This window comes from Styela clava, chromosome 12, assembly GCF_964204865.1.
Source record: "Styela clava chromosome 12, kaStyClav1.hap1.2, whole genome shotgun sequence".
Lineage (NCBI taxonomy): Eukaryota > Metazoa > Chordata > Ascidiacea > Stolidobranchia > Styelidae > Styela > Styela clava.
The window spans coordinates 18119404-18145441 of NC_135261.1; the positions used below are offsets into that span (position 1 = coordinate 18119404).

Consider the following 26038-nt stretch of genomic DNA (forward strand, 5'->3'; position numbering starts at 1 on the left):
CATAATTACATTTTCAAGCAGAGTTGTAGATTCTAATACATGTTTTTAATCGAAATATTTTATCCGTTCCTGTGAGTGACTATTAGCCAAGGATTATCATAATCAAGGGATATAGCTGTTCACTGATTTACTAATGTTACCACCTGGCAGATAATACTTGCCAGTTATATTCAATATGGACATATTATGCGAAAGAGAAAGATGCATACGAAAGAATTGGAAAGCGGCAAGAAGGCGTATACAGTGCAGTACAACACATTGTTCTAGAACTGATCATATTACATCACGGAAAAAATTTGCAAGAACACATAACATTTTTATAAAAGATTCTATTATTTTCATGCCGTGCTTGGTCATAATTTTAATGTGTTATTTCGAACTTCCCGCTTCTGCAGCCAGAATCAATGAAAAGAATTTTCAAAATGAATTGAGTAACGTTTTGGCATCTGAACCACAATCAGATCGTTGGAGACGGAGAATTCGTGCCATGGGCGCGGAAAATATCATAAATCAAAATCGCATCAACGAAAGGGTAAAGAGATCAGATGAAGATGCAAGCGATTCTTCGATTGGTATAGGATACCCTAACCCTGAAGAGATAAGAGAAGATTGGCTTTACCAAGACAATTATACCAACAAAGCTTACGGCGATTATGATATGGATATTTTGAACGATACTAATGGAGACGGGGAGTTGAATATGATTATTAAAAAGTTATATTCCGGGCCAGGTACTTTCTTTCTATATTTTTAAGTTTCTTAATATGGTTGTTTTAGAATAAACTTTAGTATTTAATTTAATTTTATGGGGGCTTATCGAATCAAGCGAGTAAATAGGTTGTTTTAAGATTTGCGCTGTAACTACCTATCCTTCTTCTATATATAAATATAGCTGTGTTAGTGTGCAGCAAGGCTCTTGAATCACATAGAAATGTTTTGAGATAATGCCATTATTTTGTGCGTATCAAATTTTTTCAGAAACTTTCGAAACAAATATTACACTTTATATATATAGGCACGTTCAGTCATCTACGGCAGGGCTACTCAAATAGTTTAACCGAAGGTCCGTTTAGAAAACTTTAAAATTACTGGGGTCCGGACATTACAGAATATTTTCCCATTAAATAAACGAAACGTTAAATAATGACTCGCAAATATAAACACAAATGTCGCATATTAGCACCAGTACGACAAACTGTATAGCTGTGCATTTAAATTGTATCAAAATCATCTGAAAGTACCTAACGGTGCTTATGCTGCTAAAACAAACAAGCAGACGCGATCCAAATTAAATGGTCGAAAGGTCCGGATTCGGACCGCGGTAGGCCAGATGAGTAGACCTGATATACGGTTTCATTAAGGACACATTAATGATGTTTTTGGCATTCTTGGTTGGTGAAATATTAAAAACATTATAGAGGGGTGTCGAAATGACCCAGGGACACCCGAGACACCCCATTTTCTAGGTCTGTAGGGTTTCCATTGATGCCATTTCTAATAACTATTTCTATTTGTTGGGTTGACAAATAGAAAAAAATGGCCGACAATATGAATTGTTATGATCGCAGTAAATAATAAAGCAATAAGAAGATTGAGATTGATTTATGGATTTATTTTAATTGCATACCACATGGTTGAAGAACGTAAACAATACAAATGACGATCACGGGTCAATAATGCGATTGTGGAACGTAGTAAATGTGGTGGAGTGAGATATTTGTGTATTCTGCGATCAAAGTATTTTCCCGTTTAGCCGAGCATCGTGCGCGTGAAAATAGGAGTCCACCATACCACAAATTTCTTTTATCATGAGCTGTTAACAGTATCAATACGACAGTATGTCACAAGTTGCTGTTGATTGAATTCTTATTGTCGATTATCCAATTTAAAATGATCTATTTTAACCATTTATACTCGTTTAAATTCTTGTTATCAACTCCCGGCGTCTATAGTACCATGGACACTTAATTATGCCTGTTCGACAATTTCTTATTTAAAATTCAGGCAGAAATACTTTTCCATCTATTTTAGGAACGGATGCTGAATTTAGCGTTGAAATTTTATTTTTAAACAGTCGCGAATAAATCTTAATGCTAATGTATTTGTTTATTTAATTATAAATAAAAATTATAACATTTTTCCCAACGCCAACCCCGTTTGACCCTTCTCTATAGTATTAAAAGTGCATCCTTAGTTACAATTATAATTCATTTTTTAATACTGGTGTGAGAAATACCGTAATACTGACCGATGCGCTTTTCATTTATAAAATTTCCATATCCTTGCGATACATTTTCTAAAAACTTGAGATTCTGAACATTTATTATTGAATCAGTTTCGCAGAAGATATTTTTACCAATGGTAGGGGCGACAATTTATACTATTATACTAGAGTCTGTACAGAAACGAAATACTGTACTATAATCTGTTATTGAAGATTATTTCAAAATAACAATTTCAATTATTTTACTTATGTTGAAATGTTTTTTCAAAGGCATCAATTAATTGATTAAAAACATTTTACAAGTTGAACAAGCTTTTCTTGAACTTTCAAGTTGAGGCAAAAATTCCATCACTCTCGTTTGAGTTTTGTAATCGCATATTCTTGTTTCTTTATAATCTTGTGATTCAGATAATTACAAGGATACAAAAACGATTTCTTGCCTCCGGGTATGATAGATCAAGCTCGCGTACGCCGCGGTAGCAATTTTAAACAAGACTCATTTCCATTTTTCATATGAAATTAAGGATTATCCTTGTAATCTCATTGCGTTCATGCGATTTTATTACTTTTTGTTGTACCAAGCATGGGGAGATGGATGAAATAACACTGTGTTATCAATTTATGCTTGGCCATTTTGAGTATGATTGATCACATATTAGAAATTGATCAGATAAACTGCAAATGATCATCAGTCGATAATATTCTGTTTTTTTTTTATTGGCAGTAAGACCCAAAAAATTCTGCAGTGTCGGCCTTGGGTTGATCAGGCCTTAAAGCCGTGGTCTCCAGTCTGCCTGTATTTTAGCGATATAATAGGAAACGGCCCTTTCCACAAGGGCTTTTTTAGGCCTACACTACTGACAAGACCAGTGCCTAACGCCTAAACTCAACCGATTTACCCGTAATTGGGATATTTATATATATTTTTTGTTTTCAGTATGTGCTCTTGTGGATGTCAGAAATTCTCCGGACAATTTGAGCGACCTGGAAAACTGTACTGTTGTCAATGGTTTTGTTCAAATTATTTTTATGCACAACTCCAAAGAAAGTGATTTTGAGAAGTAAGAAATTTATTTGGTTTGTACCGGTAGCATTTGTAGTGTATTTTTGCGTTTGTGTAAATCAGGAAGCAATGGTCCAAATCACTCTACATTATTGTGACGCAATGCAGATTGTATTTACCCGTTTATTGCTGAAAACTTCCCGCTTTGTCGATTGCATAATGCAAACTTGATAGCGACATTGTCCTGTATGATTCGTACCAATGTTTTAGTGTAAACTTAGGTTGCTAATAAATCAGTGTCGTCTATAAATTTTTGTTGCAAGAAAAGTGCTCTGTCATCCAAGTTCACGGCACTAAATTTTTATTCCAGCCACCAATCATGGATCACTGATATAAAAAGATTACGGTATATGCGACTCATATATGGCCCCAATTTCTCTTTTCTAATGCACTTTGAACGTGTGGTTTGAGTAGTATATTGTTGTTAACATAAATAGGATTTTAATACTGGGAAAACGCAAACTTATCGCGGATAATCCTAACTTATTTATTTTGTGAAAGTGTGTGAAGAAAATCACCACTTGTACAATTATTATTAACTCGGATCGGGGAAGGATCGAAATAACAGGAATCAAAATTCTCATCGCTAACCGCACCGTCACAACATCGCTATAATCCGATGGAGCATTGATAGAGCATTGCAAATACGTCATTGTACATTATAAACTCCTGATTTATGTCGAGATTTCAATCTAAATATATTTTCATTCCCCGCTATAAAGGCCACTAGTTTACAAAGTATATACATGATCAGTTCAAACATAGTGAATTACTTCTTCGACACTCCAAGAGGATACTGTATCGCCACCGTCTACCGTTTAGCCGTTGAAAAGCAGCCCTTACAGTATATTTGCAGCTGCAAATATTGTCATTAGTCCCATAGCAATAATAACTTATACCACTAAGCTTAAAACCAGAAAAAATCCATCCGAAATGTAGCAGTAAAAAATACTTCAAAATAGCAAAGCACTACAGTTCATGATTGGTTTAGTCTCTATTGCCATATGAAGGTGTTTGTAGATATAGACCACAAAGGTAAATACTGACTTTCGAGTCGGCGGTGCCAGATTATTATTAATAAACAAACCTTCGAACTTACCGTTTTTATATTTTCAAAATGAAAAACAGATCTCTGCATGGTAGTAACCAAACCATGACCCTGGCATGTACTATACCGGATTAAGATTATTCAAATTTTAGTCGAAAAAATACGCAGAATTATTCCTATTATTTTAGTATGACGAAACCATTTTTTTCTACACAGGCATTGGATTTGTCACACCTTTTCTTAGAAACCTCTTGCTTTTTATACAATAATATAATTTAGGATAAAAATATGTCTTTCATTATGAGCTGTAATCTAATGTAAAAGGTGCGCGATTCCAAAGGTGTGATAGTTAATTAACACAGTAGGAGCTTGTTTACTAAACACGACAGACACAGAAGCCTAACATTCAAAATTAACGTCATAAAGAAGACTTATGCGGCTTTGATTTAAAAGTTGTCGTGTTCTATCGATATCGGTTTATTCATTTTTGGTCGTCTGTCATATGTGATGTCAAGGATTGTTTACTATGAAACACTGTAAATATTAGATTTATATTTGGTGTTTGGTCGAACAATACTATGCTGACGTGGCAATCAGAACTAGAAACATTATGGTCTGACTCTGCTCACCGCAGCATAGTAAGATTGAAATATTCAATGAATTTGTAGCGAGACTTTTCGAAAACCCGAACCGAGTATCTATCTAATCATGCAACAAAAATTACCATAGAGACAGAAATAACGAGTTACGTGTTACACATTGTTATTATTATACGTCGTTAAGTGTGGAACTAATTAGGTACCTGGGGGGTTATAGAGCATCGTCTCGGGGCTGAAATAAAGCTGCCGAGTTTGCTGGCACCCCGGGTATATGGCGTGCTGCTAGCGTTATGCACTGTTCGGTCATTTCGAATTTCCGTCATTTTTAGACCGTTTCAAAAAGTTCCGAACCAATTTGGCTCCAAGCCTTTGATTACCAGCCATGCATGCACCCGTCCTTAGCACCATTCGGCTTGTCTGCAATATGTATGCTATTTTAGCATTTCAGCTGTCACTGTGATCATATTAGGCAATAATTTGGCGAAAACTCTTCAGTATCATTAGATGAGTAAAGTTTGCTTTATCTGCACTGCAGAGTTTTTTCTGATAATCTAAATTGGCACCATCACATTAGCTCTACTTTGATGCTATTGGGTATCTCCTTGTAAATATCCGTATATCGCAATATACTACATCCCGCATGATCTCAAGGGTATATAAGACCATCATTAATTTCTATGTTGATGGACTGATGGTTGACTGATGCCAGTCCGATGTCAGGACTCATCAGTTGACTTAAAATAATGTAATACTGTTTCTTCGGACAATGCTTTTCCAAATTGTGTTACATAATTTCGAGCGCGCCGCAGAATTGCAATTCATTTTCCACAAAATTACTTATTTTTACATATCCGCTCACGTTTATTTTATTTATACCGCCCGGAACAAGGCGATATTGAACATTCAACCCCGGATTGGTTGTTTATATGCACAACTGTCTCATTAATTTATTTGCATAATATAAACTTTTCTTTTATACAAAAATGTCTTTCCAATGCGTCGCGAATTGTATTATAGAAATTAAATGCATTGTAAGTTTGACAGCTTTTGGGACCTATGTTTTATACTGATCCATTTATAATGCTTTTGATTTCTGGAACAACGATTCTCAAAAATAGTTTTGTAATTTGCTTGTTTTTATTTTATAAATTCAGTCGCCCGGCAATTTATTGATTTTATCTCGTCATAATCAGGCGGGAGTGTCGAAAAAATAATGTAGTTTAAAAACGTGACATTTATCGGAAAGTTTGTAACCTATTTACCCTATTTGTAACATATGATACTGCTGAAAGCAAAAATGTGAGATAATATTGTGTTACGCAATGAACATGATTGACATTTGTTCTGTGACACGTGTTTTTGTTTAAAAATGAGAAAATACTGTCATCAATTTTTGAGCTAAATACAATTTCTTATATTTAGATATACATTTCCAAAACTTCGTGTTATTACGGAATATCTACTTGTCTATCGTGTGTATGGACTTCGTTCCTTGAGAAAAATGTTCCCCAATTTGGCTGTGATTGGTGGAAGACGAATGTTCTACAAATATGGAATGGTTATTTATGAAAACCCACAATTACAAGAGGTAAGCTAAACACCACACATGGTGAAGTAAATTCGTTTCAGGGGTGAAAACATAAAACAACGATATTAGCGCTCTAGGCAAACATACCTTATGTATGAAAAGCTAACTTGTGTGTGAATTTAATGATATAAATGTCATCTACCAGGAGCCCAGGATAGGTATAAAATTTCAAGCAGAATATTAGAATATGCTTTAAAGTTTAAACTAATGAAAAGTATTGGTTGGTATATCGAATGTTATTTTGCAACAAATATTTTTATTTTCGATTACCTTCACGCCCTCTCAAAAAATTGTCTACGCCCCTTTGTGGGCCACGTTCGAGAACCACTGTTCTAGAGAATTCAAATAAAAGTCAGTTACAGAGTATTCAGATACTGACTCTCAATATTGAACTGTTTATTTAGAGACAAGCATTTCTTTAATCGGCACGGTCTAAAAACAGAAAACTATCGAATTCCACGGCCAGAACAATTTATGTTGATTATTTCAAAAACAGAATACTGTAATCCATTTCTACAATTTCTCGTTCATTTGTATTCATTCTCGTAATCATAAGTTGGTGTTTTCCAAATTTCCCCTAAATTGACAGTTAGGTAAATCTTCTTTAGGTAAAAAGTTTTTTCAAGTATAGACCAAAGATGGAGAGCGTCTCTAAGACGTGGTTCATTTAGGACGATTCTATGTAGCTCAAAATACGATCTTATTTGGGTACTTCCATAGTATGTGAACCAAGATGACGGACACCGGAACGTAGTATATGTACCAAGTTAGGGTTAGGCCATAATTTCAGGTCAAGTACTACGGGAGTCACTTGACTAGTCCCCGAACTCGTAATAGAACTAAAATAAGGAAAATTGGAATATAATTATGGCCTAACCCTAACCTGGCACACATACTCCGTTCCGGTGTCCGCCATCTTGGTTCACATACTACGGGAGTACCCTTACCTGAGGTTAGGGAACTGAACAATACCGTGTGCCGTACAGCTGAAACAAAAATATCGTCATTATTGTGTTGTTTTCATGCGTATCGATGTGGTTGCATTCTCAGGAAAGGTTCACCAAATTTCGTCATTCCGTTTCTCGTGGCGTATTTAAGTTCTAAATCTTTATTTTCCTGCCCATTCACATTACATTATGGTTAGGTTTATATTGTTTGCGAAATTAAGCTATAAGACCCATTTTAACATAACTTCAAGTTGTAAGGACAGCAATTTTGATAAATTTGGCTCCTTCTCATATGCATTTTATGTTTGATACAACTTGCAGTTTTTTGAACGGGAACTGTTTTGATTGTGAAATACATACGCATATGTATTATTATACCACATATTTCTTTGAGGGCTGTTCAATTCAATTTTTTTATTAGATTAAAACCTTATTCGTGTTTTATAAATACGCAAATCCATCTAATTTACGCATTAAAGCGTAAGTATATCCATATCAATTTGTTTATCTGATTCGATACAAAATAAGACCAGACAAATGTAGGGTTGTCCTCTTTAAAGGATTTTTTGGTAATTAGCATTGTATAAAACATAGAATTAACGTCTCCGAGAACTTGTTTTTTACACTACTGCAAAATAAAGTTTCCGTTTCAGAGTGTTATTGATTGATCTCATTATTTCAGCTTGGTTTGGGAAGTCTGCAACACATTGCAAGAGGGGGTGTCCGAATCCAGAAAAACAACAAACTATGCTATCTCGACACTGTGGACTGGAAACGCCTTGGAATGGTAATATTGAATATACCAAGTATACACAATATGTAAAAAATATAATACGTACATATACGTACTCTGTCACCTACGAATGATGCGTACCACAACTTGCTTGTTTATGTTCTTGCTTTGAGATAATACTTATGATAAAAAAAATTATATTATATTTTTAAATCGGGGCTTATATCAATCGAGTATACGCTAAGTAATATTTTTCTTTTGCCGTAGTCAGCAGTTCCTATTTTAATGTCAGGTGACGTCATATGAATAATACCCAATATCTCGTGACGTTATAATCTACGTCATACTGCTGCTTATAGTATGAAAATAACTAGGAAGAAAAAAATATTACGGAGAATATCCTTACTTTTTTAGCATTCGAATATTGTCGATCGAAACCGCCTTCAGTAAGAGAGTGAACACTTTAAAATAAAACTCATATATTTCTCATGTACAAATTTATCATAAAAATGATTAGGAACACTTTTTGTGATTGACATGGACAGATTTAGCAACACTATACTTGGAAAAGTCTCTTAAAATGTCTCATGTGTTAAGTATTGTTCGACTTATACGTGCGAAACACAGAAGAATGAAACGCATAAATAAAGCACAAATCTTCAAAGGTATTTTCTTTTTACCCTTCGGCAAATTACATGAGATAATCCGATGTTCCACATCTTCTGATCTTGTGCGATTTGCTACCCTTAACTCATTGCGTTTATCAAAACTTCGTTATATTTTTGTACATCATGTTAAGTCAATGTAATGTAAACAATACCAAATTTTTTAAACAAGCTAAAATTATATGTGACATAATGGCTTGTTTTGTTCTAAATCCAAAACATTTCTCCAAGCATATTTATAAAATATAGCATAATTATGATATAAATTGAATTTAGTTATTTTTTCTTCCATGGATTCAATTTTCTTACAATATTACTGGAAACGGTATCCCCAAAATTACCGTAAATTCAACTTCATGAAATTTCAATTTTTTAAAAACTTCTATGAAAGGGGAATTTCAAAACATTTGCGTCATGTAAAAGGAGAAGCTGCACTTTGCTGGTGTAAAATTTCTCCTCAAGACCTCGTTTCGCTCTGTTGTTTCTTTCCTACTATAAAAAAAATAAAGAATAACGTCTTGTGCCTATGTCAACACCTATAATTTTTTACAACAAGCGCGCAAAATATATACCCCGAATAAGTTTAAGCTGATTTTTATCAATTTATATATAAATGAGATGGGATTTCACCACACATTGCACTCTGAACCACATGCGAAAATTTCTGTCTCACGGTTGACTGAACATTTTATATTTTATTTGCGTTCATTGCTGCGATGTTTGCCATTAATATAAAATATTTGGCCCTCATTCCACCAACCAATATGGTCGCTGATTGAATTCACTAATTTTTATAATTATTACTGGGAATTCTTAGATCCGCCTGAATAAGTTGCAAAAATGATTGCCGGCGGGAGTTTCAAGTTGTTTATTAATAGTATAGTATTATGGTCTATACATTATTCAGCGACGCGGAATTATGGAGAATAAATTTTGCGTGCGTTTAGTAAATCATACTCGTAAACAGCCTCGCATAGTCACTGAACCCTTCATGAACCAAAAACAATCCAAAATATAAACTCTGAATAAAGACCAAGAACTGGAGTTAAATAAACAGAATTATATCACCTTTGATAAGATATGTAATATGCGATACGAAAATGATTTTAAAAATCGTTTTTTTTATTAATTGTTCGCGCAATGATTTGCGTGTTATTATCATATTGACTTTTAAAAACGGCGCAATTAAAATATTAATATTATATATGTAGCGACTTAATTGTTGTCAAAGAATGTTTTTAATCTTAAGTTAAGTATAATTTTTAGAAAATATCGGAATCCATCAAACACCGACACACTCGCAATTATATCTTATTATATACCAGTCTCAATTTCTGAAAAATAAAACAACACTAGTTACAGCACTGCAGATATCCAGTCGTTCATAGACGATGTTCGCAAAATGTTAACCTTGAAATACTAACTAAAACGGAAATAGAATAAACTATGACCGCAAGGATTTTCTTCAACCCAGCAATTAAAATTTTTGACCGTGATGTGACGTCACAATTATCCCAGAATCGGTTAAGTATGCCGTGCTGTCGTCCGCTGAATTTCTCGGTCCGTGCTGTGACGTCACAATTATCCCGCAATCGGTTGAATCGTGCCGTCGTCCGCTGAGTTTCTCCGATTTTTGTGGAATTTTTACAAAGTGTTAATTGTTTTGTATCAACAATAGGCCCTCGCAGTTTTGTAAATAAATTGTCAAGTTGGATATAATCTATATTCGATCATAGGCGAATATTTTATTTTAATCGTGTTTCTCGCGTGTAAGGCAACTAGCTGGTAATTAGTTTCAAATGTTTATATACATATAATTAATACAGCACGATTTGGGGATACTGCGAAAATTTGAAGTCGTTTTTTCCCCGAAGTTGAACTCCTGGTGTATGTCGGCCTTTTCGGAGAATTTCTAATCTTTTTCCTGTATACGAAACTCGTTTGGTTTGTTAAATAATTTACGGATTAGAACAATGCTTTTCGTAGATTAATGCTAGTTTCGAATATACACGAATAATGATATTGATGACTTTGTACATTTTGAGCTTAGAACTCAAGTTTCGGGCGTACAGATGTAACTTTTCTTTTAAATCAAAGTAAAGTCGATTTCAATACTAAATCATTCCAATTTCAAGTTTTTTTGTGTTATCTGCACCAAAAATAAAATCACTCAACAACAAATTTTGAACATTTTTTGAAAAAAATAAAATAAAAATACGAAAAACATGCGCATAAACACAACTTCTGGATTCTTGAAGCACTCTTGCAAAAACCACAAATTGCCTACTTGAAAGAAAAATGTAAGGAGAAATAACATCGAACATTTTCATTGGTATGTATGTGCTCATTCGAGAAAAATAAAACAATTGGAAATGGCATAAATGCACGCGCTATGTGGTCAGGCGGCACTTCAGTTTCGTCTGCAGATTAACAAGTATCGAAATTATAAGAATTGATTCTGGTTAAGTATGTGTCATTAATGAATTGCAACACCTAACGTGGCCCACCTATATCACGCACATGCCAAAGAATATCTTTCAAGTATAAACCACACATGTTTCATGCATTAACTTATTGTATATGTTAGCGAATATATGAAAAATTCTTATGCTATCATTTTCGGATAAAATACCAGATGTTCGATTTTCCTAAAAATCATATTTAGATACTAGTAGATAATCTCTTGATTTTCTAATTTTGTCGAAAAACGGGATTGTCAAAATTTGTTTATAAATAGTAATAAATTGATTACCTCTTGAGAGAAGTCTCTTCTATAGAAACCTTAAGAGTTGCTAAGTTGTGCAATGAAGTCATATTCCCTTGGCAGGTCGCTGCTCCCGTCGGAATTCAGATTAGAGTTGCAATAACAACATGTGCTTCTTTTAGTCGATTATAACACGAAGTTTGGCGCTTTCAAACTACGCCATCATACCTTGCAGTGTTTCAATAACTTGTTTTTCTTCCCGTAATTTCGTACCAGTATCCACCGAAAGGTCGTCAAGCTTACGGTAACTTGACAGTTGCCAGAATTAACGCGTTTAAAATTATAACAAACTCAATTTTTTTGATTAAAGATAGGTTGCTGAATTTTAGCTACAATAGAAGGTTTTCATGTTAATATATTGTTTATTTTTGTAGGTTCGCAAAACTTCAATTATTCTGATATTTTACAGCTTGGTACCGAAGTTGTGAACAAAGATATGGCAACACCAGTTATCAAAGACAACACCGTATCTGGAGAAGAAACTTGTTTGAATCAGTGCGGAGAAGAAAACGATTGTTATTCAGCCGATTCACAGGGACAGGAAAGACAGCATTGTTGGGGCCACAAAGTTTGCCAAAAACGTAAGTTATGTGCAGTTTTAGTTCGTTTTGGTAGACGAGAATTGTTTATGTTGGGGAGGTCCCGAAGACTGCATTTTCTTAGGAATGATTTTATGTGTGTCTTGATTATGAGGCTGCATTTGTGAAAAAAATTGTATATAGGCAACTATGCATTATTTTAATATTTTTAATGTAACTTCGATTTTCCAATAGGTCAGAGCTCACGATCTTATTTATAACAAACTTTCGCAAAAGAGTAAAATGCTTGCACTAAAGGTGTTGATGAACTCGTTTGCTGCTATTTTTAAATCACTTAAAATACTTAAAATTATGTGTTAGTTAATGAAGAAGTTCCGCCAACTTTATTAGAAAAACTAGTAAATCAAATATTGAAAATAACAGGAAAAATGCAATTATTTTAACATTTTAATTTTAATTATAGATCAGGTTGTTTATTGGAATAAATTAACCTGTTATATACTAATCCCAAATCGCATAGCGTAAATACTGTGGAATTTTTTAATTGCGACTCTCAGGGTTAAGTCATTGTTACAAGTGCTCGATTAATTATTCCACTCTAGCCACGGAGAGTTAGCCGTAGGCTACGTTTTCACTCGCAGACGAAAAAACAATTTGGTGGTCTCAATCCAAATTTGAATTTTTATAAACTTTTCGATTTGAAGTACGAGAAAATTTGAGTTCTTTTGTCATCCGCAATATTTATAGCTTTTTCGAATTAAAATCCTAGATATTTCCATATTTTATTAAATTTGTAAAAATATGTATATTCCAAATTGTATTTTTGATCTAAATTGAGTATATTTAAGAGCAAAAATATTGTTTTACCAATGAACTTGCCGCCATAAAAACACATAGATCAAAGCAGTTCGACTCTTTTATCTGACACAAATCAGCAGACGCAAATACGTTTTTATATGAATCATTAAATTTTAATACTCCCTTAACAGTCGACAACCCTTGGGTATCGATCTTCAATTTCTGTATTATGTGTCCAAATGGCCGCGCAAGCCTTTTAATTCTCATTGACCCTAAATCTGTATATGGTTTTTGATGATAGTTTAAAGTTGACCTGTATAACATTATTACAATCTGTATTTTGTTTATTGTAAGTTTCTCAGACATATCTATTTCGAATAAAGGTTATTTTCACATAATGCCCATATTAGAAGAAGCTGTATATCTAAATATTCAAAAATTTCAGATGTAACAGAAACCCTCTGTTACATCAGCTTCAAAAAAAGTGCAGTACGTTTCTCCTATTTTCAAATGAACAAAAGTAGCATTTTACTGCGTTTTTTTCCCTGGAAATATTTCTTTCTTCAATTTTTTTTCTGTAAAACCAATCATTTGACACAAATAGCTTGTTGTAGTGAGTACATACGACTGCGCCTTTTTGGCATTTAAATCGCAAGGTACAGAACGATTGTCTATTTTTATTCGTGACGGACAAGCCTTCAAATGATGTTAAAAATGAGTCATTATGTTGCAGCCGCTGAGACTGGATTGATCCGGATTTATTCGGTTTCTACTTAGCAATTTTCTTGTTTTCTTTTTGCACTGAACTCTTTTAATTATCACCTGAGTCAAATGTCGTGGATATTTGCGGCATGAGAACTACTTGAACGATCCAACAGCCGCTTTAAAAAAATATATCCACTTTTCAGCATATTGTTTTGCTATAATTTAACCATATTCAACTAAATTGACATTCTTTATCAAAGCCAAACCACGCATATAGTCTAAAATATTCCAAAGTTACCAACCTACACATCACGACCTGACAGCGTCTTCTTGTCATAGTTACAGCATAAACTCAATTTCATATGAAGCTTTGTTTATTTTCAGTTATCTCGCGATTTTCGACATTTACTTTCGATAATGTCGCTCATGATAGCGTGGGGAACGTTGTTTTGACAGAAAGGTTGAATACATTGTTCATTCAAATCTGCGAAACGATTTATCGGATTTTCGCCTCGTCGAGCGATAAAAGGTGTGCACGGAATGAACAGACTTTATAATTTTGAAATTCGATTATTTCCATACGAGTACATTGCCAATTCTAATTTAAGAAAAATTAGTCTTGGATTATTTATCGTACTGTCATCGGATCTGAAAATCAATATAGTTGGCGATACGGAATATCAGCCTATTTTTAGTGTGTCTTTTAGTTATTATTCTGGGCGCTCCAGAGGCGTGTGTACCAATATGGAGGTAACTAATTTTGTTCGCCTATTTCACATCAAGTTGTGTAAAGAGACTGAAACCTATGGGCAGGGGGTGTATTCATTTGGCTAACACAGACAGTCCCGAACTCGTAATAGAACTAAAACAAGAAATATCTGAATAAAACTATGGCCTCACGCTAACGAGGTACACACACTACTGGAGTACCCTATCCTGGGCGCGGTGGCTTAGTGGTAGTGGTTAAAACGTTGTACTTACCTATGATGAGAATCAAATCCCATGCCTACCACCTGTAATAAATTATAGGCAGTGCCGATCTGGTAAGATTCCAGACTTCCCAAATAAAAAGTCTTCTTTCATATTATTGGCCTCTTGTGCGAGGCCTTAATCGAAGAGAAAAGAGTAGAAATACGTCATATAAAAGTATTGGTTTTGTCAGTTTCTAGAATTCGAAGAAATTGTTAGTTGTTAACAATTTCGGCCGATGGTTATTTCATTCCATATAATTTCATTTAAAAATGCTAGTATATACTGTAGAATCTGTAGATCTTCAAATACTAAAGATCCTTAGTTGCGCCTTTTAGGTCACGATTCATCAGTGCCCCCCATATGTTGTCGCTTTTATTAGGATGATTACATACTACTTCATTTTATTGCCGTGATTCACAAATACGTCGATTCTCATTTGTTTAATAGGATTACTGTTCATCCCAGTCCAGTATCATTATTACTCATTAATACCGCAAATTGTTTCCTCTAAGTATGAGACAACAGTTTCCAACAACTGCCACCCATGTTGCTAAAAAAATGTTGAATATTTTCTCGGCTCAGAGGCCAAAGGAATTCGTAAATTGAATACGGTTTTTCAGCTTTATCATAACAATTAGGCTGTAATTATAACACGAGTGTAGAGTTTTATGCAAAATTCGGAAAAGTATCATGTGTTGGACCATAATGGACTATAATCACAAGTTAAATATTTGGGGTTTGGGTCCTGATCATCCCGAGTCTCCATTTATAGTACCCTTCGTATAACACGGAGTGCGATTATGTATGCCCCCCCCCCCCCCAAAAAAAAAAAAAATATATATATAGCAGTACATATTCGTACTATATTGCTTCGCTTAAGACAAAAGTTCTGAAATATATTATATGTAAAACTGTGTGTATATTCGTAATACGTACTGTACGCTAGTAGTTGTTATCGATTAGTATTCGGGAAATATTTGTCTCTGTCAAAATATTTCGGAAATTCTGTTTCCTTTGTCTCCTATGGCATTTGCAATTATACCATTGTTTTCAATGAAGCTCACGCCGAAACCTTGAATCATACAGGGAATTCTACGAGATGTTTTGTTCTCTAATGCTTATACAGAAATTAGGTACTGTTAAATGGTGGATATTGCAGGCCTGTTTTGGGATAATTAAGCGAAATATTGAGCTAAATAGATAATAGTTGAAGCTTGCTCTTGGCATATTATGTATTATGCATAGTTGCCCAATCGACATGAATAAATTACTCCTAAATTTGTTGACTTTGGTTTGCTAGGTGGTGCAATATTACTTTGATTGCAGATTATTTAAACAAAGCAGACTTGGGGTATTGACAAAGTTGAGTTCGCAGAGCTAAGTTGTTTGTGTTCATGCACGACACCACCTACTCAATAACTCTTTGTTTCGATTAATTTTATGTAGTTTTTAACAGTGTTTGTATAGATATCGGAACCCCAGTATCCTGTTTACTACGTTTTGCAGCTCAAATTACAAATTATTCTTTGTATTCAGAAGATTTTTTTATGAATGGCACGCTTTCTACATCACACACGTTTAAGACGCAAACAAGTTGAAACGAGTCTCCTTGAAAAAAAATTTCATACATTCATGCACGGATGGGTGTTTAATCCTAGACATCGATCCAATATCCATGTTTGATATAAAATTTCCTGTTTTGTTAGGACGATATAAAGCGTGCGTGAAACAACGCACAGCAGCAGGATAAAACGTTTGAAATACAGCTTGTTGATTCCGCCAATTAAACAGAAAATTTTCCTTTTTTTTTTCTTCTTTTATCCTTTATATAAAAATCAAATTCAAAAAGATATTCACATAAAAGACATGAAATTGTATTGAATTTTCGGTTAATTAAAATTGAATGGTTCTGGACTCTACTGAATGGATATCAATTTTATATATATCGGGTTTCCCAAAATAAATGAAACCCGCAAAATTGCTATTCGTTGTTGTGGGTTTCATTTATTTTGGGATATATCAGTATTTAACAGGTTTTATTGAAACTGGTTCGCAACTTTCACGATATGATCAAAATATTCCATGATATACTGGAAAGTTTAGGTACCTTTAACAATTAATAATTATTATCATATTCATTCTAAATCATTTCACGTCATCATCACCATTGTCAACATTTTATCACGCGCGTCAAAGTTCAGTGTCGCAAATTAATTCAATTGAATAGGTTGATACTTCTTTTGAATATATTTCAGAGTATCAAATAATTAATCTGGGTACTATCCAGGTGCTGATATGTGGGTGGGTTAATAATAGAATTGTGCCCCCGAGTGTGCGAATATATCCGTCGATGATCAGTTATATCCACACTTATGTAAAATTCTCAATAGTATTGAATTTTAGAATGAGAAAACCGCATTTTTTGTAGCATTGTGTGGTCATAAGACCAAAAAAATGTACTTTTGAATGAAGATTGGTAATTGCACGAATTGCATTGAAATTATTACATTATGTTTGTAACCACATTTTTAGACATTGATTGTCTTCAATATGGTGCAATGTCACGGCAATGTCAATTGATTTGAAAAACAAACAGGAAGATTTGAAATCGGTTTTATGTGGGTTAGCAAGCTTAAATTCTTAGAATTTAATTGTTTCATTCCATGAAATACGTTACAGCTTGCATTGTTTGCTCAAGGTGTCCGTGGTTATACGCGATCATGCATCACCAAGTGAACAGTCGTACCAACAGTTACAAAAGGCTTCCTCGAGGTGTCCGCGGTTATACGCGGCCGAGCATGACCTAGTGAACAGTCCTACAATAATAATTAATTACCAAAAAAAAAATGACAACCATGAAATCACCGAAGTGGGAGGCGAATAAATCTCTCATAGTTTTCCTCACAAATTTACTTAAAATAGGAAATCATATGTTCCCCACGCTCTCCCCAAACAAGGCTTTGGGCAAAGAGTCACTAATCTTTAAAAATATGTGTTTGGGAGTAGTTTTTACAAAAAAAAAAATTTTAATTTTTTTGTTTGTTAGTATGGAATAATTGATTATTAATTATATTAACCTAACCCTTAACCCAAGGATGACAGGGTTAGGACCTTCTATGAGAATGTTCTCAATGAGATTAAACGATTGAGATCTCGTTGAACAGAGTAGTTTTATGACGCCGATATCACATACCGACCGATTCACATGGCACCGATTCAACTTTATAAGTATAAAGTTTGATTCTGGTCCTAGTGATCAATAAAGCTTAATGGTGATAACGGATGAAAACAAACGAAATCTGGCTATGTAACATTCTATTGTGGCAGTGAACATTAAAATATTTTTGCTTTCCGATTTTGTTATAAATACATAAAAAGTTTCATAGTCGAGTGATTATTAGGAATATATACATCGCAGTACAATCGAAAACGAAATTTTCGCTCTCGATCAATTTTTTCATCTAAAGCTAAATTTGTTGTTTTGCAAGGAATACGTTTTCCAATGGTTCCGAACCGCGAACTCTTCGTGATGACTTGCGCGGGTGACACGAGCGTATAAATGATTCAAATTGTATATCCTTAAAAACAGACTCCTTTAAATAAGTCGTAAACAAGTCTTTGGATTCATGTTTTTAATTCAATCAAACTCGGGACGCGCTAGTTATCATTCGTTTTATTAATAATCAAGCATGATCGAATATAAAAAAATTTATTCTCAGCAAAATACATGCCGTAAATTAGTCGTAAACATTGTACTTCTAGGAAAGTTATTCTGAATCATTTGCATGTGGCCTCAGATATTCTGGCAACATCGACATAAATATTTTTTAAATTTCCTGTGCTTCCAGTTGAAACTGTTTTGGATATTTTGTACAAATCCCCGGCAACGCTTAAGAAAACAATAAGAAAATTAATAATTATCCAGATAGTGTTAAGAATGCAAATTGCGGTGGAAATTCCAATTTTCAAATCATTCCTAATTGCAAGTTTTTCATTTTAAAACGTGGCTGGTGCTTTTTTTTTCAAATCCTACATTTTTGTCTTAGTGGCGGAGGATTTTAACAAAAGATCCAATGTTACAATACAGGATTTTCATAAAGTCCCGTTGCAATCAAAATTTTGTTATGAAGTCATTTCTTAGTATATCTTAATCAAATTTATTTTATTTTAAACAGTGCGTAGTTAACTTTTTTACTTCATTCGTTACACCTTTATAGGCTCATTATTAGTTGCACGAAGGATATCAAAATTTCTTAACATAATATAATACAGGACTTTATGAACGCACTGTAAAACTTTGTTTTTTGTAAATATACCCATTTCACTTTTAAATTTCGATTTAATTTAGTCGTATTTCGATATTTATTAACTGTCGTAATTAGAGTATTCATATTTTTAGCTTTTCAATGACTAATAAACAGTACGGTCGATTTCTATCACCTAAGGGTGTCTGATTATGAAGGCAAAAATTTCCATAACTTCATCACGTGTATTGTTACGTCATTGTCTATGGAAGTTACTCAGTAATTTGAGTCGTTTTTATTTAGGTATTTTTCAAATCCTTCGGAAAAAATCGATTAATTTAACTATACTGTACCTCTTAGATCAAATTTTGTGGTACAGTGCGTATTATTTCAGTCCTATTGTTTAAAAATCAACATATTATCTTGGCCCGCTTTCTTATGACGCAATATAGGTGACGTCATGTATTTATTATGAAAAACAAACAACTTTTCTCCGACGGAAATTTACTTGTCACGACTTTAGTTGATCGTGAGGGTATGTGTAGATTATAATACCTAACGAACCACAATTACAGAATATTAAATTAGTTGAAATAACTGACATTTCAATGTCAATGTCATTCCATTTTAGGACTGATTGTGTTACTGGTTCGAAAAACTTCGTTACGGACATCTATACATGTTCTAATCGAGATTCCGGCAAGTGTTTTGAGGCGACGCGTAAGCAATGTAAAATGTAGGTGTTTTAGAAACTCAAAAATAAAATTGTTGGTTTCAAGACACCCAGGAATACCTATGTTGTTACCACGAGCTCTTTCCGGAATAGGTACCTATTGCATTCGGCTGATTTATTTGAAAAAAAATATTATTTAGTATGGCCATCAATAATTTAAACATTAATTATTGATTTTGCTTTCAAATAGAATCAAATTCAGAATTGAGAATTAAAAAAAGTCAATCGCTTTATTCATAAAGCCAATTTGCATATTTCATCGTATAAAATTGTGCTTATTTAGGAATTGAAAATCTTAAATTGGCATTCGTAGGATTAGAATTCCTCGGAACCTATTCACACGTCAACTAAAAATACTGAATACTTTCTAAAAGAAAGCGTTTGAGCGTTTAGTCACAATGAAAAATATTCTGTGGTCGGCTCTAGTTGAAGGCGGCAGTTTGATCCTTCACCACCACTAATTGTCTGATCTCGTTCTGCTTAGGTTTGGATGAGCACAGCGTTTTCCCCCATTTTTCGCGGTTTATTTTAGAGCAGTGGTTCCCAAACCGCGGCCCACTGCCGATTACGGCCCGCGAAAGCACGTGTATATTCGTCACAATTCAATTATACCGATATCTTATTCATACGTATCGGTGCCGGTATCGCGATTTGTACGCGAACCTACAGAAGGCATCCAATTCGGTATTTTAGCTCAATAGAGTAAAGACTAGTTGTGAATTTACGAATATTAATGGTATGGTAACTCTTATCACGGCATGAAGTCCATTTAGAGAAAAAATTTATGCACCAAATCGGGAGCTCTCGATTCACTTTCCATGTTATAAATATACGTTTCTGTACGTTATATATAAATTATATATCTGATTATTTATTTATATTATCTATTTATGGATTTATAATATTTCGTTTTATTTCGTTTGATCAATTTATTATCACAGAGAATATTCGATTTTTGTAGTCAATGCTAACTAAGGTAAGATTTCTGTGGTTTATTTTTTGATCAAAAATTATTGCAGGGTTCGATTGGGGTGAATATTTCTTATCAGGATGACACCCCAGTCAAGCGGGTGGGTGTGGAAGGGTCAATATGCGCATCCGACGTTTAAAAATATTGATGGCTTCACTTCAAAGAGGGTGAATTAGTCACGTGCTTAATCTAAACCAATACTCGATGATTCGAAGTAAATTATGACGTCGTATAAATATTTAAACAAACCTAAAACTAAATGAGGTCGTTTCGGGTCGTGATAAACTATGATAACCCAAAAAATGATGATTTCAGGGGAATGGGAATTATTCAATTTTCATTCCTACGTTTTATTTAATATACAGCACTCAGTAGGCGAATTACTGTATGTTATTTATCGAATGTCCCATATGATATTGATATACAGGGTGTTTATAAAGTTCTGTTACCCTTTCAATTTCGTTATGGAGTCAGTTCTAAATATAACTCAACCAGGTTAGTTTTATTTTAATCACTGTTTTTCAAGGTGTTCACATAATTTAACACACTGTTATGGGTACACTCGAAGTATGTGAACCAAGATGGCGGACACCGAAACGTAGTATGTGTACCAGGTTAGGGTTAGGTCATAATTTTATTCATATTTCATTTTAATTCTATTACGAGTTCGGAGACTAGCCAAGTGGCCTAACCCTAACCTGGTACACATACTACGTTTCGGTGTCCGCCATCTTGGTTCACATACTTCTAGAGTACCCCTGTGTGTAACCTCCAATAGTTACACGGAGCCCACCAAAGTTTTTTTTATTTAATTTGGTAAAGGACTTTATAAACACCTTGTATTTTATGTAACCAAGTTTTATGCGCATGCCAATTCTTGCTTCGTATTGAATAACTGCCTCCGGCTAATTATGGAAATACGATTTGTCCCCTTTTGAAACGCTTTATTTTTTTTCATAATCGAAATTTATTTTTTTGCGAATTTTGGCCCAAAATAGAAAAAATGCTAGAAAATTATGATTCTGTAATTTCGTACAAAAAATATTCGGAATCATCCGATTTTATTACTCATACCACGATTAGATTTCATAAACAAATTTGAATCGAATGTTTATCACTGGTTCATGCTTGATCTAGTGAGATCATGTTGTCTTTTTATGTTATTTTGTTTCGAATAAATATTTCAGTTCACGAATAAGTGTGGTCCATGAATGGTTCACGCTTTGTAATGAATCTTATTTCATGCTTGGGTGATTATAGTCACGTGGTACATTTCAGATTCGGAAAACAAGTCTGTATCGGTTGGAAAACATCTGACTAATTTATTTTCGTCGTTTGAAGAAACATAAAAACAAGCTTACTCAAAATTTGAGTAAAAGCTTTAGGAAAACATAAAATCGAGGATTTGTTAGGTTTAGAGTTTTCGTGAAATTGAATAATTTTGACTTGAATAGTGTGCTTCGAAACACGTACTGGACCACTTTAAGGTTAGGATACCTCCCGCTGTGACGTTTTTGTGACTGCGTCATTTCTTTAATCGTGAATCATCCAATCACAGCGTGGTCTTGGCTGTGATTCAATCAACCGCAGTTTAGGAAAAAAAGAGAAACGAATAATTCACTTTGTACGTAATTCGATATAAGTCAATGATTAATGCAGCTTAACTATGCATGGATGAGCATTAAAAAGCAGGAAAATTTACATTCAAGACAATGTGCTACCCACAGTTTCGTTTATGTCGTTTATCCTATTAAAATTGACGTCGATGGTGACTCATCTATAATCGGTGCTTTTTAGTGACCATCGACGCCATTTTGTATCCAACATCAAATAGTTTCGTCGCATTATTTTTTCGTAGATCGTTCAAATTTCCTTGTCTTTAATTAAAACTGGTTAGAAAAATTGGCGGTAATGACACCCACGAATTTAATTACCGGTTAGAGGCGAGTTTTCGTCTTTTAGGAATAACAACTTCGAAGTTTGAATTTTTTCTTCACGTGATATCAAATGATGATTGAACTTCGAACTGATTTTGTCGCCATTTTGTGTCGCCATTTTAATAAATTTAATATACAGTATAATAAACCAAATTGTATCATAAATCTGAAAGGTTAATCTGAATTTTTTCTTTAAAATTTCAGAGCTTGTTGCGATGTTTGTCCCATTTTAAATATTGGCGCTCCAGAAGTGTGTGTACCAAAATGGAGGGAACTAATTTTGTTCGCCTACTTTACATCAAGTTGTGTAGAAGGACTGAAACCCATGGGCAAGGGGTATATTCACTTGGCTAACACAAACAGTCCCCGAACTCGTAATAGAATTAAAATAAGGAAGATCGAAATAAAATTATGCCCTAATCTGGTACACACACTACAGGAGTACCCAAATATCAGTATCAAGTATTGATTCTAGATTGTTTTGTTTCCGTGTTCGCCTACGACAAGCCTATGAGCGATTTGTCCGTTCGTTCGTTTGTTGGTCTGTTAAATGTATCGTTCAGAATTTTTTGGTGAAGAATATTTTGAATTTTTTTGCCATTCCATTCTCATCAAAATCCAAGACTAAGTTATAATTAGTTTTTTTTATATAAATTATGTGCATGGCAATTTTATCTCTATTATTGAAATTTTATTAGGATCGTGTGTCTTACAGCAGCTTATCTTGCGAAAACATGGAATCTTTCTCTATCAAAATGGGGAAAGTAGTGATTGTATTTCCATAACTATTTCACAAGCAATTTACAACTTCTATGAATCTTTTTTTAATAATTATGAAGAAATCTTGCTGGCTTTATCCGCGGAACACCTGAGAATCTCTCGCGGCACACTAGTGTGCAACGGCACAAACACTGCTCTACATTCTAAAATAGGAATTTAATAATAATCATGATGAGTAGAATGCCGATAAGACGGCTTATTAATATGACTGGCGACCCTCCTCTTATCGCACGGAAAGCACCAGAAGAAAATATTTTGTAAATTCGCACAAAAAAAAAATTTGCAATTTTGAAACTTTTTGATCGAGAAAACAATTAAATTTTATTTAAATAATTTTGTTGCTTTATCACATTTTAGAAGAATCATAGGTCGAAACTCTTTTAATGTCCATTACTTAAATGAGTTTTACCAACCACCCGGGAGGTAATTACTAATTAGACGTTGTATCCTGTATAATTGCCACTGATTCTACAATACTCGGACATTGGCTACGTGACAAACAGGGCTTTTTCTGTAACTTTTTTCAGAACTCAATTTGTCAGAAATTCCAATTCTTTTTGAAGATTTTTGGAAATTAAAATTTGTAAATTTGTTGAATTAAAAATATTGTGAATATTTGGGAATAAATTGGATTGTGTTGGCTTCTAGTGTAGGGTTCATTTGTTGGCCATGGAGAGTTGAATTTATTGAATTAGCAATTTTTTATACCACACTTATTCGGACTACAAGTAGTAAATGTGTCTAACGATGTGTAAGGAGCTAGAATTATTTGACAGCAACCGGAATCTTTCCGGTTTGGCCTTGCCTACTCAATTTGTTAACCCCTTGGGCTTGGGATTTGAACCCGAAATGTTCCTCCTGCGATGCCAATACTTTGGTATTTGTATGCGATGCGATGCCAATACTTTGCCAATACGTCGATTCTTAATAATGCAATATTGTTGTCAATTTTATCTTCTCAAAATTGTGGGGTGGGACTAAAAAAAATTTCCATTTATTACTTTGGGCTTATGGTAGGATATTGCTAGGTCCTGGGTCAGGGGTGGGCAACCCCTGGCACGCGTGCCAAATTTTTCGGCATTCGCGAGCGAAGCTTCAAAAACGGGATCATTCCCGTTCAGAAAAAAAGTTTTTAGACTCTGAATTATCTGATGAAACTCGGTGTTCGTTTATTCATTATCGTTCGTTAACAATCAGTTATTCGTTTGAATTAAACTATTTTTGTCTTTTCATGACATATGGCTACAAAGAAATATATTATGACGTAACAACTGAGTGAGATTTCGACGAATTTTGTCGAGAAGAACGCAGATTCATTTGACTACATTGTTACGTGATATAGTTCGTTTGTGCCACCCTTTTTCTTCATTTCTGATTTATTTATGAAGTTGTACAGCTCATGTTGGTTAGAGTTACTTGCTAACTTACTGTTATAAATTGATTGCAAAAGAAATGTAAGCGATTAGGGAAGGGTATACGAGGGAGAAGTGCAAAAGATTCCATTCCCGAGAATTTTTAGTGTCTTAAAAACTTTGCAACTGCATTACTCTCCATGTTTTCATCTAAATATGCTTGTGAATCTCTGTTCTCAGTTATGGACTTTATTGAGTCTCGTAACAGGAGAAGCCTGAGAGATGAAATCAGTAGTTCGTGTATTTCTTTGAAAGTTACAAAATATACCAAATGTAAAATCTCTATCAGCGGTAATGCAGCAGAAGTCTCACTGATATAGAATAAGAAAATTAATAAAATCTATTTGTTGAACTGATATTTTCCAGGATATTGAATCTGTCTGTACATTTTTAAAAGGTTTATTATTGTGTATTTTTGCTTTGAAAGTAGCTAAGCATTGTTTTCAATTTTGGTCGGCACGCGGAAGAATTTTGTCTTTAAATTTAGTCGATTTTGGCACGCGAGCCGAAAAAAGGTGGCTATCCCCTGTCATAGGTGCTTATTAAAACAGGGGTCGCTATTTAACAACGTCTTTATGACGTCATACATAACGAAGTTAAAAAGACTTGTCTTGGAAAGCTTCTGAAATTCTACTTCGAATAAGGTTTTATTATCATAGCTTTTTGAAAGTAAATTTGAGACCAAAAAAGAATGGGGCGGTGAACAAGCCTCCATCACACCTATTTTATATTTTAAATGAACATGCAAAGTAAAAGAGAGTTTGTTTTTTTGGGCTTTTCGCATTTGTAGACGATGTACATGTTCCCAATACCACACCGGATAAGCTCCACAAATTTTTCTTGAAAAAGAATCGAAAAGACGATTTAAGGAGAAAAAGCCAAACGAAAATGAGTACAATCAGTCGAAACTCTTAATATGTAATTATAATTGACATTTTTTTGTAAAGTATGGTATTAACTCATTGTCTTAAGATTGTGGTAGTCTGCAGTTTTTTGTTTAAAACAAACTAAATTTATCAGTTATATTTTGTAGTATTTCTCTTTTTTGTTAGAATTAGTTATAACAGATTACATACAAGAAAATATTGCCTAATTTACAGTTTTTGACTTTTTTAACAATTGTTTTTGTTGCCGATTTACTTTTTAACATCTTTTTAGTTTGTTGTGTTCATTTCCACGGCCACATATAATCCACGTGTATATTACGAATGGGACACGCTCGGCCAAGTATTATTTATTTTAAACATATATTATCTCAAAACGTCATTTCGACTGATTGCTCTACAAATTCCTAACGTAATTAGAGATGGTAAGATT

General features: G+C 33.9%; 1 protein-coding gene across 2 annotated transcripts in view; it reads left to right on the forward strand.

Annotated features, from left to right (window-relative positions):
• LOC120329337 (insulin-like growth factor 1 receptor) overlaps positions 1-26038 on the forward strand; it is a 43763-nt gene continuing 17725 nt past the window's right edge. The window contains exons 1-5 of one of the 2 annotated variants that reach the window (XM_078118445.1): positions 1-731; positions 3162-3285; positions 6357-6522; positions 8152-8256; positions 12041-12212. In XM_078118445.1, the coding sequence (XP_077974571.1) occupies positions 176-731; positions 3162-3285; positions 6357-6522; positions 8152-8256; positions 12041-12212 (1123 nt within the window). In that variant the 5' untranslated portion in view covers positions 1-175. The remainder of the gene's footprint in view (positions 732-3161; positions 3286-6356; positions 6523-8151; positions 8257-12040; positions 12213-26038) is intronic. The other variant, XM_039395936.2, reaches the window with a different exon arrangement.